At 52.1% G+C, this 13,373-nt stretch overlaps 2 protein-coding genes across 2 annotated transcripts in view; both read right to left on the bottom strand.

The window, feature by feature from the left end:
• Positions 1-4,372, bottom strand: part of xkr4 (XK related 4) — a 7,761-nt gene extending 3,389 nt beyond the window's left edge. The window contains exon 1 of the mRNA XM_019883741.1: positions 2,786-4,372. Within this exon, the coding sequence (XP_019739300.1) occupies positions 2,786-3,498 (713 nt within the window). The 5' untranslated portion in view covers positions 3,499-4,372. The remainder of the gene's footprint in view (positions 1-2,785) is intronic.
• Positions 4,373-4,461: 89 nt separating this feature from the next.
• Positions 4,462-13,373, bottom strand: part of LOC109524061 (E3 ubiquitin-protein ligase RNF31-like) — a 13,377-nt gene continuing 4,465 nt past the window's right edge. Inside the window, exons 6-22 of the mRNA XM_019883628.1 lie at positions 12,844-13,031; positions 12,607-12,740; positions 11,914-12,086; positions 11,334-11,567; positions 11,098-11,253; positions 10,612-10,761; positions 10,330-10,515; positions 9,576-9,782; positions 9,253-9,426; positions 8,470-8,652; positions 7,539-7,689; positions 7,156-7,268; positions 6,918-7,028; positions 6,388-6,436; positions 5,849-5,945; positions 5,609-5,774; positions 4,462-5,529 (exon numbers count right to left, since the gene is read on the bottom strand). Coding sequence (XP_019739187.1) covers positions 5,479-5,529; positions 5,609-5,774; positions 5,849-5,945; positions 6,388-6,436; positions 6,918-7,028; positions 7,156-7,268; positions 7,539-7,689; positions 8,470-8,652; positions 9,253-9,426; positions 9,576-9,782; positions 10,330-10,515; positions 10,612-10,761; positions 11,098-11,253; positions 11,334-11,567; positions 11,914-12,086; positions 12,607-12,740; positions 12,844-13,031 — 2,523 coding nt within the window. The 3' untranslated portion in view covers positions 4,462-5,478. The remainder of the gene's footprint in view (positions 5,530-5,608; positions 5,775-5,848; positions 5,946-6,387; positions 6,437-6,917; positions 7,029-7,155; positions 7,269-7,538; positions 7,690-8,469; positions 8,653-9,252; positions 9,427-9,575; positions 9,783-10,329; positions 10,516-10,611; positions 10,762-11,097; positions 11,254-11,333; positions 11,568-11,913; positions 12,087-12,606; positions 12,741-12,843; positions 13,032-13,373) is intronic.

Here is a 13,373-nt window from a genome sequence, read left to right as displayed (position 1 = left end):
CCCATGGCAACCACACTTCATCCATTCAGAACGCACTCGCTCGCGGAGCAGCTGTCATCGATCACGCTGCAATCGGAGCGGTCGGTCGTCCCAAATCAATCCATTTGAAATTTGCTGGGCCCGAGCTTGAAGCTGCTCTGCGAGGAAGCGCGAGATGAACCGTCTCGAAGACGTGACACTTGACGGCTTGGAAGAAGCTTTCTGACGGCGGAAATGTGCGGTCAGGTGTCATTCTTGCAAATTCTGCTCTCGCTCTATCTGCCCCCCCTTCTCACTGTCCGCTCTAAAATAAGAAAGGTGCTAAAGTAGGTCAGCGAGGTCCTCGGGTGGCCCGGGTCTTCGTACGCAGGCCAAGAACAAGCCAGTCTGCACACAGAGTCTTCTTGCAAATTGCTCGGTCATCGCTCAACGGTCTTTCTTCACCTGTCAAATCTTGCCTACAGCAGAGCTTGTCGTCGCCGCGGACTAGAACACCACAGCTCAAGAACACGGTGATCCGGCATCCTCATCACGGCGGCAGCCGCACATTTCCGCCTTTCGAGCTCCGTTCTTTGTTCACTCGTGAGCATGACCCAAAAATGCTTGAACGCCAGCTCTTGGGCCAGGGAGGACACGTTGCCCTTTTCTGACTTGGCCCTGATGTTTTTCAACTGCGAACTGCACCAGTGAGAGTTGAAGATCGAGGCTTGATGAAGCACAGCGGCTGCAAACGGCCGTGGGGCAATACCGACGTCACCAAAGCGGTCGCCCTCAATACCTCGGCCGCGTCTCGCAATTCTGTCCGTAAAGCTTAGGAGCAGAATTGGTGACTGAGGGCAAACTCGGCGAAGCCCATCCCTGACCAGAAATGAATTCCGACCAAGCTCCGACATGGCCCGTATCGGTCCCGCACTCCATGTTCCTAGCCATGAGTCATGAACTGCCTTCTGAGTCTTTGTCCCGGTTTTCTGCGAATGCAAATGTCTCCATTGTGAGACAAATAAAGGTTTTTTTCTTCTACTTCTTCTTCATCTTCCTTCACTGAAGAGACAGGCGTACTATGAAGACATCTCGGATTATTCAACTCAACTCAAGTGTGTCTGGAGAGCCCTTGAAAACAACCACCACTTTCTACAAAGTGCTGTGCATGGAGCAAAACGAAAATCCGACAACAAACAATAGATTCATGACAAAGAGAGTAGAAAGCACCAAGACAATCAAACGAAAAAACGCTGAAATCAATTGAATATATGATGCCAGCTGCTCCTTCGGGCCCTGCCGTGTCTCGTGGTCAGAGAGAGTCGTCCGTCCGTGCAAGACGGCTATGAATCATGCAAGAGGTGGATACACCTTGCACACATTGCACGCACACACAAGGCTCCAACATGCACACACAGTGAAATATTTAGAGCGGCTGGGGTTTCCTGATGGCGAGAACCTTAGCGCCGCTGCTGTTGAACTGCGGTCCCACCCGCTCCTTAAATCACCGTGACAACCCAAACTTAGTATTGCAACAAAGCAGGCTCGCTCGACAAAGTCACTCGGAGCAGGCATGCTCACGTGTTGATCGATGAAGTGGAGGCGCCATCAAGACGTTGCCGTAGACGCTCCGAAATGTATCGCGGCGGTTGACAGCAGCGATATGGAAATTTCGATTTGGAATAGGAATGCATATGTGGTTCCGCGCAAACAGAAAATGCACACGGGAGATGTCGCCGGGTTGCGCTTTCACCAAATAGGCCGAGCTATTTCTGCGTGGTCATGTGCAAACGAAACTCTGGCAGACAGCCGGCGGACACGTGGCAAAAGCCGACCTGTAACCCGTTCCTGTCAGGCCGGTGGACCGCTGCGAGTACTAGACAACGCTCGTTCAATTATTTAATGGTACAGACATTCTGAGTAAGATGCTCTGTCATCAACTGACCGCAACGGAGTCGGCTCCAGGGAGTCCCTCATTTAAGTTTATGCATGCAACATCTTGCAAAATGAATATGGACGAATATGGCACACTGGACAGGCCATTAGACACTTGGGATCGTGACGGCCGATCTTCAAAAATGTCATGACTCACACGAGCCAGTCTTTCCGATCGCATCTGCACTCCATGTCCGCATCCTGAGCACCTGCCGATGGGCCAAGACACATCTTGCCAACAGCCTCCTCTCCCTCCAACTCTTCAAACAACCGGACCCTCTCAGCTAAGTTTGAAACGTCGCTGTCCGAGTCTATCTTTGACTGGCTTTGCACAGTGAGCCCAGCAATTGTTGTCTTGAAGTGACGTCACACTTCCGGGTTAGTCGCTGTCAGGATGCCACCTCGGGGAAAACGATGACTTTGTCAAATCAACGAAATATAAATGATTTTTACTTGGTGTATATTGTTAAATTGCCCTTGACCGAAAAATATTTCATTTTGGCATTTTCTAAAATGACTCCACGCTTGGTAAATGTGGGCGTGTCTAAGAAGTGGCACCGTGAAAATCATCACGATCCGTCGAAAGGTGTTCAGTAAGGTTCACTACCTGCCATGAGTTGTGTGCGAGAATCAACTCCTGCGTTTGAGTCGAAAGCGGAACGGACGTACGGCACCGTTCGCGAAGGTTCCTTTGCGCGAAAGGGATGGAGCGAAAGCATGCCACGATATGGCGTTTGCCGTGTCGTGGAAGTCGAGGGCCAAAGATGGCAGCCGCGTGCCGACTGGCGAGCGACGATAACGCGCATTGTGATTCCAAAGTGACCGCGCGCGCAGGCTGCGCGGCGGCCATGCGTTCGTTCCGTACAAGCGGACACCCGCGCGGCCATCCTACCTCCATATCTGGCCCAGCTGGAAGATGTGGATGAGGGACTGAGAAAACCACATCCACGCGGAGTATGAGGCCGAGCGTTTCCGAGTCCGTCTGCCCGCGGCGGCGCTGCCGGTGCTGTTGGTCGGAGTGTTTTTACTGGCGGTCGACGCCTGCCTCTGCGGCGTGGTCGGAGGATGCTGAGCGCTCACGTCGCCGTGCGAGGCCGAGCCGCTCAGCAGCTTCTTGCCGTCCATGTGCGAGCAATCGGCGGCGGCTTCCGCCGCGTCCTCCGCGCTGAAGTCGTGAACGAACCATCGGAAGCTAAAGAGCTGCACCGAGAAGGAACCCAGCACGACGAAGAAGAGCGTCAGGCCGAACCACCAGTAGTCTCGGTGGAGGTAATAGTCGACTGACAGCCACACGTCGGTGCCCACGTCGGCCACATACACGGCTACTGCGGCTACGATCCACAGGCAGTCCCACAGCGTGTACTTGAGCTGCTGCTGCTGTTCCTGCTCCCTGCCCAAGCGCAGACACGCCGAGTTGGAGCCTCCGCCGGCGCCGCAGCATCGCGACTCCCCGTTGGCGAAGTCGGCGTCCCCGGCGCCCGCCGAGTCGGGCTGACCGCCCGGGTGGAGTCCTTGCACCGAGCCGGAGTGCTCCGAGTTCTGCAGGGGCGTGAAGGCCACGTCGCTCTTCTTCATCTTCAGGACCCCGTCAGATTTAGCGGCCATTATTGCGAGCTCATCAAAAGCCTCATGGATATTTTCGCCCACCTTCTGTGCCTCTCCTCCACCCCTGCCTCCGCTCACCGTCGACACCCTTCTGCGCGTCTCCTCCTCTTCTGCCCTCCTCCTCCTGCTCCTCCTCCTCTTCCTTCTCTCCGGGCAGCGGCAGCCCCGCTACACTGCCGCCAGGTCATCATCCACGAGAATTAAAAAATTGAATAAAAAAACTAAGCTGCTTACGTCTTGGTTCCTAGCGCATTTTGGGTGGCTTTCTTTAGTGGGCCTCCGCTGACATTTGAGGCCGTTTTGTGCCTGGAAGCTCAAATTGCGCTTCGGCGGGTTGTCCCAATAAGCAGACGGACCCCCGCAAGGCCGAGGAAGGTGAAGATGAGGTGATGACGGATGAAGAGGAGAAAGGCTGCACACCAGCTTCTTCAATGGCAGTGACCAAAAAGGATGACATCATCCTGCCCCCCCCTTCCAGTTTGTGTGCTTACTGAAGCTTTGTTACAGAATGAAATAATGAAAAAAAAAAAAACCCGACCAGTGGAAACGCTGTAACCATGGCAATGAAATCACAGGATCTCGGTATGCGCCTCGCCGCTCGAATGAGCACGTTAACAGCAATTGTTTGGCGACCACGAGCTCGAAAACGGTCATTTCCATAAGATAGCGTCTTCTGTCGAGCACAGCTTCCTCTTTCCGTAGCTTAAGTTTGAAGATTGGCCTGTCGGAACATTAAAAACTGAATGGTGCTTGTACAAAGTTCCAGAAATAAGGAGAGAGAGACCATTTACATCGAGCAGTTGGTCAAGGACCGTAAATGAATAGGCTACTCGGGCTTATGTTGTTTTTCGCCATCTTATGTCAAGTATTGAATTCCAGCTAGGTGGGGTTGAAATGTGGCCGATGGGGCGGCCAATCCAAAAGGCCGTGTCGCGGCACGAGCTCTCACAAAACGAGATGCGGTATTTAAAATGGACTTTATTGATCACTTCATATGTACCCGTCGTGGCTGACAAAGCAAAGCGTGGAGAGTCTCTGTTGCCGACACGCACGAGTCGAGTCAGCGAATGGCCAACTCTCCAACGTCTCCATCCTCCGCGTTGTCACGGTGCGAGTGATTTTTCTGCCTCAGAAAACGACCGTCACGCTCTGGTTTCGGTCAATATACACTGGACCCCCCGCATCCTCGCGGTGCGTCAATCTGCGCCATGAGCGGATCCACCCCCCCCCACGTCATTATTTTAAAATAAAGTGTTTTTTTTTTTCCCCTTTTCCCAAAAGCCGCCCAAATGGCGTCGGTAGGAGATGGCTGTCTGCTATTCTGACTTACTCACCATTTGGTTCCACGATAGAACCCCCTTTTTCTTTTGGACGCATCTTACAATCATGGGTGATTCCTGCTTGTCCTTCACTCTAGTGGCAAAGGAGCACTGGCCACAGCGGTGTGAGGAGGTGCAGTGAAAAGACCAAGTGCCCTTGAAGAAGCTCAGCCACCAGCTGCTGCAACCGTCCCTGAAGTTCGTGGTCAGCTCTTTGTCATCCTTCTCCTGACCTTCCTTAGTGATGTGCTCAGAGTCCAATGTTTGTTTAAAAAAAAAAAGGGGGGGGGGCGAAGACACCCGAGATCTGGTGCACCCGTGATGCTCCGAAGGAGAAGCGGCTCAAATAATGGATGGTTGGTTGAATCATTTCATTTGAGGGGTAAAAAGAAATGATCGGTTTAATTTAGGATGCAGCCGATTTTAGACGAGGTTGACCCGCTTCCTAAAGATGTTTATTAAAGCAAAAAAAAACTAATTTTTTTTTTTTTTTTTTTGTCATGTCAAAACGACTTGGGCCATGATTTTAAGAGGGTGACGATATGAAAGTTCCTTTCAAAATATTTGCCATCCTCTCAGCTTAAATCAAAATTCCACTTTGGTCGTATCCAAAAAAATCTCCTAAGTGATGTGTACGAGGAGCGATGGCGTCGGGCACCAGTTATTTCTTGCGCGGGACCTTGTCACCCAGCGGCACTTCATCCATTAGTTTCTGCAGATGAACAACGAAACAAAAATATATGTCGGGAGACGGCGACCCGGAGACTCCCGACTGCGACCGCCGCGCTCACCTCAAGCAGCCTGCTGTAGTGGTTGAATGCGTCCTCCGCATCCCTGCGGGCGTCCTCCACCTTGTACCTGCGGCAGGCCAGCAGCAGTTCGTTGGAGCTGTAGAGTCGGGCCGGGTCGATGGAGTTGCTGTTGATCAAGCTGACCAGGTACTCTCGATAATGCTTCCTGGATAGGAGCGCCAAAGTTAGAGGGAAGCCATTTTAAAAACAAAAAAGAAAAAGGGGGGGGATCTCTCATACTCGCAGAGTCCAGCATGTCCAGTTTGGGTCTGCGCTCCACAAGCTGAGTCGGGCTGCTGGCCTCCATCATCCTTCTGCTCGATGACTCCGCACAGCCCTTGGAGAGAGAACAAAAGGAGACACACCAAGGGCGTGGATTGCAATGGCGGCAATCCATGACCGCGGGTGATGGTCCAAGAGATACCCGACGTTGGTTTCCAACCTCCCCCCCCCCGACATTTCCCACGGTGCGACCAAAAGTAAAAAAAAAAAAAAAAAACCCTCTTCTAATGAGTCGACGTGCAAATCAGGGGGAGGAACGGGACTTCTTTGCAACTGCATCGCAGTCATGGACCCGGCCAATTTTTCCCGACTTCCTATTGTGCAATGCCTGGCACACACGTACGTTCCTCGCACTGATTTGTGATCTGGATTAGCAACAAACAAGAACAACAACTCAAACCCTTCAAATTGTGCCAATAAAAGTGTCCACCGTCCCGTTGCACACCATGTCTTTGAAATATCTTCTCGGTGGTGTTTCGTGGAGTCGGGTCACCTACCTGTCTGCGTTCCGGGAGGGGGCTCAGTATTGTAGGCAACATCATTGTTCTGCCATTCAACGAGAGGAAAAGAAGAAAAAAAAAGTTGTCAATCACTCATGAATATGAGCAACTATTTGAATACTTCAAATGTTTTCACCATTTTTTTTTTAATTATGGTTTAAATTGTTTTTTAACTGGTTTATTGCAGGAATTTTTTAAGTTTACTCTTTGGTGACATTCGATATAAGTTGTGGCTTTTCGTTTTTTTTTTTTTTCAAAGCACTGAGTTTCTTCTCCCCGCTTTCCTGTTTGTGCGCCTCCAAAGAACACGTCGAAGCATTTGTGAAATTTCTATCGAGGGTGATTTTGCCACCGGTGGCAATTTGACTCATTCATCCACTCACCGTGACGCGAGTGATACGAAACCGCCATCGGGTCAACGTACTTTTGTCTCAAATTGTACGCGCTGCGATACTTGACGACGATGCCTGCATCCAATAAGGCAAGAGCGGTCGTCTTTCCGAGTCTAAAGACCCCAACTCGCATACCTCCAATAAAGCCTGCAGTCTCGAAGGTTCCCAGTCTCTCAAATAGAAGAGGCAGTCCCGGGGGTGATGAGCGTGCAGCCCGGACACAGTGCACTCATCCACGGCGCAGGTCTTGGCAGGAGAAAGACAAAAGTACGTGTCCCAAGTCACATTAGGTGGGGAAAGGAGATGCGAGGCTCGAGAGTTGGTACTTCTGGTACTTGAACCGGATGGCGAGCGGAGGGGTTTGCAGACGTACCGTATGGAACGGGTTGTTGCACCCGCTGCAGAACTGGTAACGGCACTGAGAGCAGCAGAAGTGCATGCAGCCTCCTTTCGACAGCGCATATTGGAAGCGACAGTTGGGACAGGCTGAAAGAGAGGCGTGTCAAATGGAGAGGCTCTTACACCCAGAGTTTTTTTTTTACCCCCATTTCTTCACAAAATACCTCGTTTCGATTGAACAATGAATACACCGAACTCGAAATAAACAAAAGAATACATCGATAAATAAATGAACAAAGAAATCAAGACAGCACTGTACAAATATCCAGTGCCGGCTTTCTAGAACTTTACTGCTGACCAGTGACCAGGATGATTCAAGTTAGTGTCTTTGTGTGTGTGTGTGTGTGAGACACGCACTAATGCCGTTGTCTCGCAAGTAGCCAGCCAGGCCCTGTTTCTGATACTCGGGATCGTTCTCTCTCTTCCAGGACTGGTATTGCTCACAGGACAAACCGGCATGCTGAGATTCCCACTGCAGACAGGAAAAAACAGACAAAAAAAAACAAGCACATCACAAGCTTGAGGAGGTTCTTTTGTCCGAATGGCAAACCAGTGGAGGAAAGCGAGCGCTGAAAGGGCCGAAGCTGTTCTTCCGAGCGCTGAGTGTCCCATCCCGGCGTCCAGGCAACTTTGCTTGTCGTCGTCATCCACCGTTCACCCCAACGGAGTCTTTCTTCCAAGGGTCGACTCGGACGTTGGACTGACTCGTCCTTTGGTCATGCTGGTTGTAAGCCGCCACCGCTGGGGATTGTCCCGTCGTGCGCTGAGCAACTCCCAATCGTTTGTGCACATTCATCCGCCACTCATGTATCTTCCTCACCCTTCAGACTCTCCCTGTTTCTTGATTCATTTGGGGTGTGTGTGTGTGTGGGGGGGGGGGGGGGGGTTAAGGAAAGGAAAAAGTCTGAAAAGAAAGGCAGGGCGTGAAGGCAAAAGACAAGGGAATGAGAAAAGACACGACGAGACAGGGAAGGACATGATAAGCAATGCCGCAAAGAAAAGGAAAAGGGACGGGTCAAGAAAGACACGAGGGACAAAAAGGATTGGAGAGTTCAAGGGAAGGAAAATCAAGGCTTGAGGGGAACGGAAGAAAAAGGGAAGGAGAGGAGATGAAAGGAAAGGAAAGGAAAGGAAAGGAAAGGAAAGGAAAGGACAGGAAAGGAAAGGAAAGGAAAGGAAAGGAAAGGAAAGGACAGGAAAGGAAAGGAAAGGAAAGGAAAGGAAAGGAAAGGACAGGAAAGGAAAGGAAAGGAAAGGAAAGGAAAGGAAAGGACAGGAAAGGAAAGGAAAGGAAAGGAAAGGAGGGCGAGAATGCTTTGCGTTCAGGTGACGTGCGGTCGTGAAGGGCCTCGTGACTCTTCAGAGAACTGACATGGCAACACCACAGGAACTTGGGGTCCTTAATGAGGGCCTGCTCGGTCAGCTTCTTATGGAAGAGCTCGTACACGTCGGCTTCCAGACATTCTCGCAGCTGAAATACACATTGATGTCAACAGCTGCGTGATCCCCTCATATATGAACGTGGACTGCGATCAAGAGAAAAAGAGAAGGACCGACTGCGCCATATTCGCGAATGTTAAAATAGCCACACGTAGCTACTGCCGGTGTAGCCTGTCGATTGAATCATTTGGTTCCTCCAACGCAGGGGTGGCCGAGAGAACAACGGAAGGATGAAAGGGCCGCTTTTCAACTTGCTCAAGTCAGTCGAGAAGTCAAATTTCGCCTTTTTCTGACAGCCTCCCCTTTCACTCTGCCCGCCTTCACATTTTTTTTTTTTAGCAAACCTTGCGGCCCATGGTAATTTGTATGTCAGTTTGGATTTTTGGGGTGGGAAATAGTCACGTCACGGGCCGTTGAAAAACGGACAGTGGGCTGCAAATGGCCCCCGGGCCGTAGTTTGGACACCAGTGCTTTAACAGGACGCTGTTTGAGATCCTGATTGTTCTTGCATCAGTGCTTGCTGGTAAGTAGGGAGCAGACTTTTCCTTTTCTCCAGGAAAAGTCGCTTCCCGTTCAATGCCCAAAAGCGAATCAGAGACAGAAATGCAATTGTGCCGTGTTGTTCATCTACCTGGATGTCCAAGGTGGAGAAGTAGCTGTTGAGGTCCTCGGGGTCATTGATGTCGGGCTCCCAGCAGACCGGACACACCATATCTCTGATATGCTTGTCCCTGACGGCGATGGTGAAGTGCTGCTGGAAACAACCGCAACACACGGAACACTGGCACGACGTCAGCGACTGCATCTGAAAAGCCCACACCACGGACCCGCTCGGATTGAGCCCAACACACGCGCCCGAGGTCGAATGGGACCTTCGAATAGCCTGAAAGCAACAGAACGCCCTGCGCGTCCGCAGCGACAGCAACAAAAGATGAGGAGAGCCGCCGCCGTTACCTTACTATGGGGGAAAACGGAAAGGCAGATGGGACATTCTTTGGCCAGGACTCTTTTGATGAACTCCCTGTCATGAGACTCCCGCACGGCCTGTACGACATCCTCCAGGGAGTAGGGGGCGTTGTGCTCCCGAAGAAGCGAGAGCGCCAGCTCACAGCGGCCCCAGCTGGGTAGATCGTACACCGCCAGTAATCTCCGACATATACGCTGAAAGCCAAAGATCCACAAACACGAGACAAATGCTGAGAAACTCCAGGTCAAGTTAGCAGATGACACACGCACGGTGGGGGACGGAGCCGGGCTTCCCGGAGAGACCTCTGCTGCCCGCTTTCGAGGCCTCCCTCCTCCAACGCACCCGATTCAATTGATCAGGATCGCCTTCGGGCTTTTCCGGAGCTTGCCGATGAGCTGATGGTTTGAAAACAGGCAGTGATCGAAAACAGGCAGGATATGGATCTCCGGGAACCCCTGTTGCCTCCCCCTGCGCTCGCCCGTGAAAGGGAAAAGCCCGTAGAAGCCATCCGAATGGATCCGGCCTGATCCAAGTCACGGGCCACTTCCTGGTTGCCAAGGCAGGAAAAATGGCAGAAGGGCACACGGGCGCCTTCTTCTGAACGTCCGCCATTCTTCTCCGTCACGGTCATCCGCCAAACTTTTTCGTCTCGATTCGGAAAGTGCTTCGAGGTCTCCCGACACTCCGGTGCCGGGGGGCGCGCCGCCGAGGGCCGGCTACACGGAGTGCACTTGAGCTCACCTGTTTGTCGGGGTGACGGATGTCCAGCGCTGGCTCGGGCTCGTCCCTCCAAATGCGTTCATGAAAGGGTTGCAGAAGGGGGCGCTGCAGGAAAGCCAGCGCCCCTCTCACCTCCCCCCCGCTTTGCCTCAAAACTTCATGACAATGAGCCTCGTCGCCGAAGCCCGAAGAACGCAGCATCTTGACCTGGGCAGAGACGTGACAACGGCCGTCAACGCCGGCGGCGGTCGCACTTGGTCAAGGGTGCGGCGATCGCTCGCGCGGTGGACGATTGGGAGTTACTTTTGCGAGTCGCTCTCGCAGGGCTTGTCTGGCAGCCCTCTCGGAATCGCCTCCTGTTGTCAGCCAGGCCTGCTTGGCTTCCGCTCTGGAAAGTTGGACCGCAACTTTTGCTTTTCCGGAATCCTCGGCGGGGGCCTCATACCACCTGTTCTGTATTGAGAGTACAGCTGATTCAAAGGAGGCATCGTGTGTGTGTGTGTGTGTGTGTGTGTGTCAGACATATATGTATGTATTTATTTATTTATTTTTGTCGCCAAGATTTGGAACACTAGCCCGGTGTCGTCGTAACTGTGAGATACTTTCATCAAAGTCCCCCGAGCAACCAAGAACCGAGGTCAGTCGTTTGAGAATTGTCGCCGACTTCACTTTTTTCCACCATGCTGAGTGACCTTGGGGGTCAGTCACCTCGGAATTGCGATCGCGAGTGGTTTCAATTGCAATCGGGCGCGAGAGACGGCCAACGAGTGCGGGCTCGCGTTTACATACGGACGGATGGGAGAGCGTGGCCGACAACAAGCTGATCTCGTCCAATTGCCGAGGCAGCTCCGACTTCAACCATTTGCAAGGCAGAACGGCGGAATCTTTGGCGACCCTCACGCACGTGTACACCTCCTCTGGGCTGACGCCGTTCTTCTCTCCATCCTGACACAGACCCGATGATCAAATGCTTAGACACGAGAAGACAAGCGCGTGAAACCGTGCCGGCCGCGACCGGGACTTGCTCGAATCAGCCGGATGAGCTTCAGCCCGTCCTCCTTCATTCGCCGCTGCCTGCAGGAGTTTGGGTCTCGTTGCGTCGGTCCTTTGCCTCGGACCGGCAGGGCGGGGACCCGTCGGACTGGAGAGGGAGGGCGGAGCTTTGAGGGCAGAGGTGCGGGCTCCGGACGGGCCAGGTCACACATCTCGCAAACTGTGGCAGGTGAGTAGTTGAGGTACGTGCAGAACTGACACACCCACTGGCCAGAAAGATGGATGATAAAAAGGAAGGGTGGGGGGACACACACCCGCAAAACTTAGCATCAAACCATTGCGCAATCATATAAGAATCAAAAGCTTCCAAAACATCCATCCATCCATTTTTTTCAAATCCGCTGGATTTTTTTTTTGGCATGCGGGAGGAAAGCGGAGTACTCGGGGAAACCCCACGCGGACACGGGGAGAACGCGCAAAGTCCACGCGGGGACGAAAGCCGGAATCGAACACCTCCAATGGGCAGCGACAGCTTCAAGCAGATCTGGAGTAGCGTTAGCATGTGTGTGAAGTTTCTCTCCTAATGTATGCGGAGCCAAATCAGCACCTCACCTGGCTGTCAGGGTCCCCGGGCATGCCCAGTACAGGCGCCGGCGGTCTGGGTGGCGTGATGGGTGGGTGCGACGGAGGAAGCGGAGGTCGCGTCGCCAAGCGAGGTCTTTCGCACACCTGGCACAGAATGCTGCCGGCTGCGTTGACCACGGTGCAGCTCTTGCACTGCCACTCTGTGTTGAAACAGTGAAAGCAGCTGCTTTCCAAGATTCAAGTTGAGCAATTGCAAGCGACGCTCGAGTCGGAATCGCTTGGAAAATATCGGCGCGATAAAATGGGGAGTGGCTTATTTCTTAGCGCTCCTCTGTGGTTTGCTGCCACATTGACGAGGGAAGCTTGTCTTGATTTCAAGACACACTAACATAGACAAAGATATGTCAATGTTGAGCCCAGATCAGTTTGTGGCTTCGAATGATGTCGTTGACTTTTTTTTTGGTTTTGTTTTTTGTTTTTACAGAGTGGCTGGATTGTATTATGTACCGGCACATTTTTTTTTTTTTTTAATTAAACAACATGGAGGTAATTTTTTTCTTTTTTTTCCTCAGTTCTGGACAGAGAAAATAACGTGATTCGACACCCCTCAGTTTTTTCCAACGCGTCCCAAAAAAAAAAAAAAAAAAAAAAAAAATGAACAGCAGGATGAAAACGATCAGATCACAGAGGTTGAGGGAGGCACCGATCGATGGAACAGACCTGTCATGGTAGCCGGCGGAGATTGATCGGCAGCGGAGCCGAGTGACTCGGAGCGAGGGCGCTCACAACCCTCGCACAGCGCGAGCTGGGATGAGTTGACGGCGGTGCAGTGAAGGCAACGCCAGGTGGAAGGACTGAAAGCGGAAGGCAGAGTTAAACCAACCAGAAACTCGGAGGCGGGGGGGGGCGCACGACGTGCGTCACATATGCTGTGTTGCGAGATATATTCAGTCTAACCTTTGACTCCTCCCACTTTTAGACGTCGGGGCAAAAGAGGTCGTCGATGGGACGGCAGTTCGGCGGTGCTTGGCCCTTTCAGGAAAGGAATGGTACACTCGGTCACACTCGCAACACATGCCTTGGAGGCAAGTCCGGCAGTGGACGGCCATGCGGAATATTCCACAGACGGCGCAGTTCTCTGAAAGGCATCGTAAACAAGGTCATTTCTTTTTTTTTTCTTCTTCAATACATCTCAAGCCTCAAAAGGACTTCTTTTGCGACTCGATGACTTCTTTTTCAGATCAATTCAGTCATTTTCAAGAGCAAATGTTTGCACCTTGTTTTTTTTTTCTTTCAACAAAAATAACAACAACAAGAAGGTGAAAAGTTGCGCATCCTGCAATAACGTGAGCTGTTTCCGGATGCATTTCTTCTTCGCGGATGGACGGGTGGATGACCGTGGAGTTATTCTCATGCGGGTCACCTGGGCGACGGTGGCCACGCCCACCGCATGGAATTGCGCGGTGAGGTTCAAGGGTAAGAAAGAA

Source organism: Hippocampus comes, unplaced genomic scaffold, assembly GCF_001891065.2.
Source record: "Hippocampus comes isolate QL1 unplaced genomic scaffold, H_comes_QL1_v1.1 scaffold159, whole genome shotgun sequence".
Lineage (NCBI taxonomy): Eukaryota > Metazoa > Chordata > Actinopteri > Syngnathiformes > Syngnathidae > Hippocampus > Hippocampus comes.
Note: the sequence above shows the minus strand (reverse complement) of the source record. Positions and strands in the feature narration are given on the sequence as shown.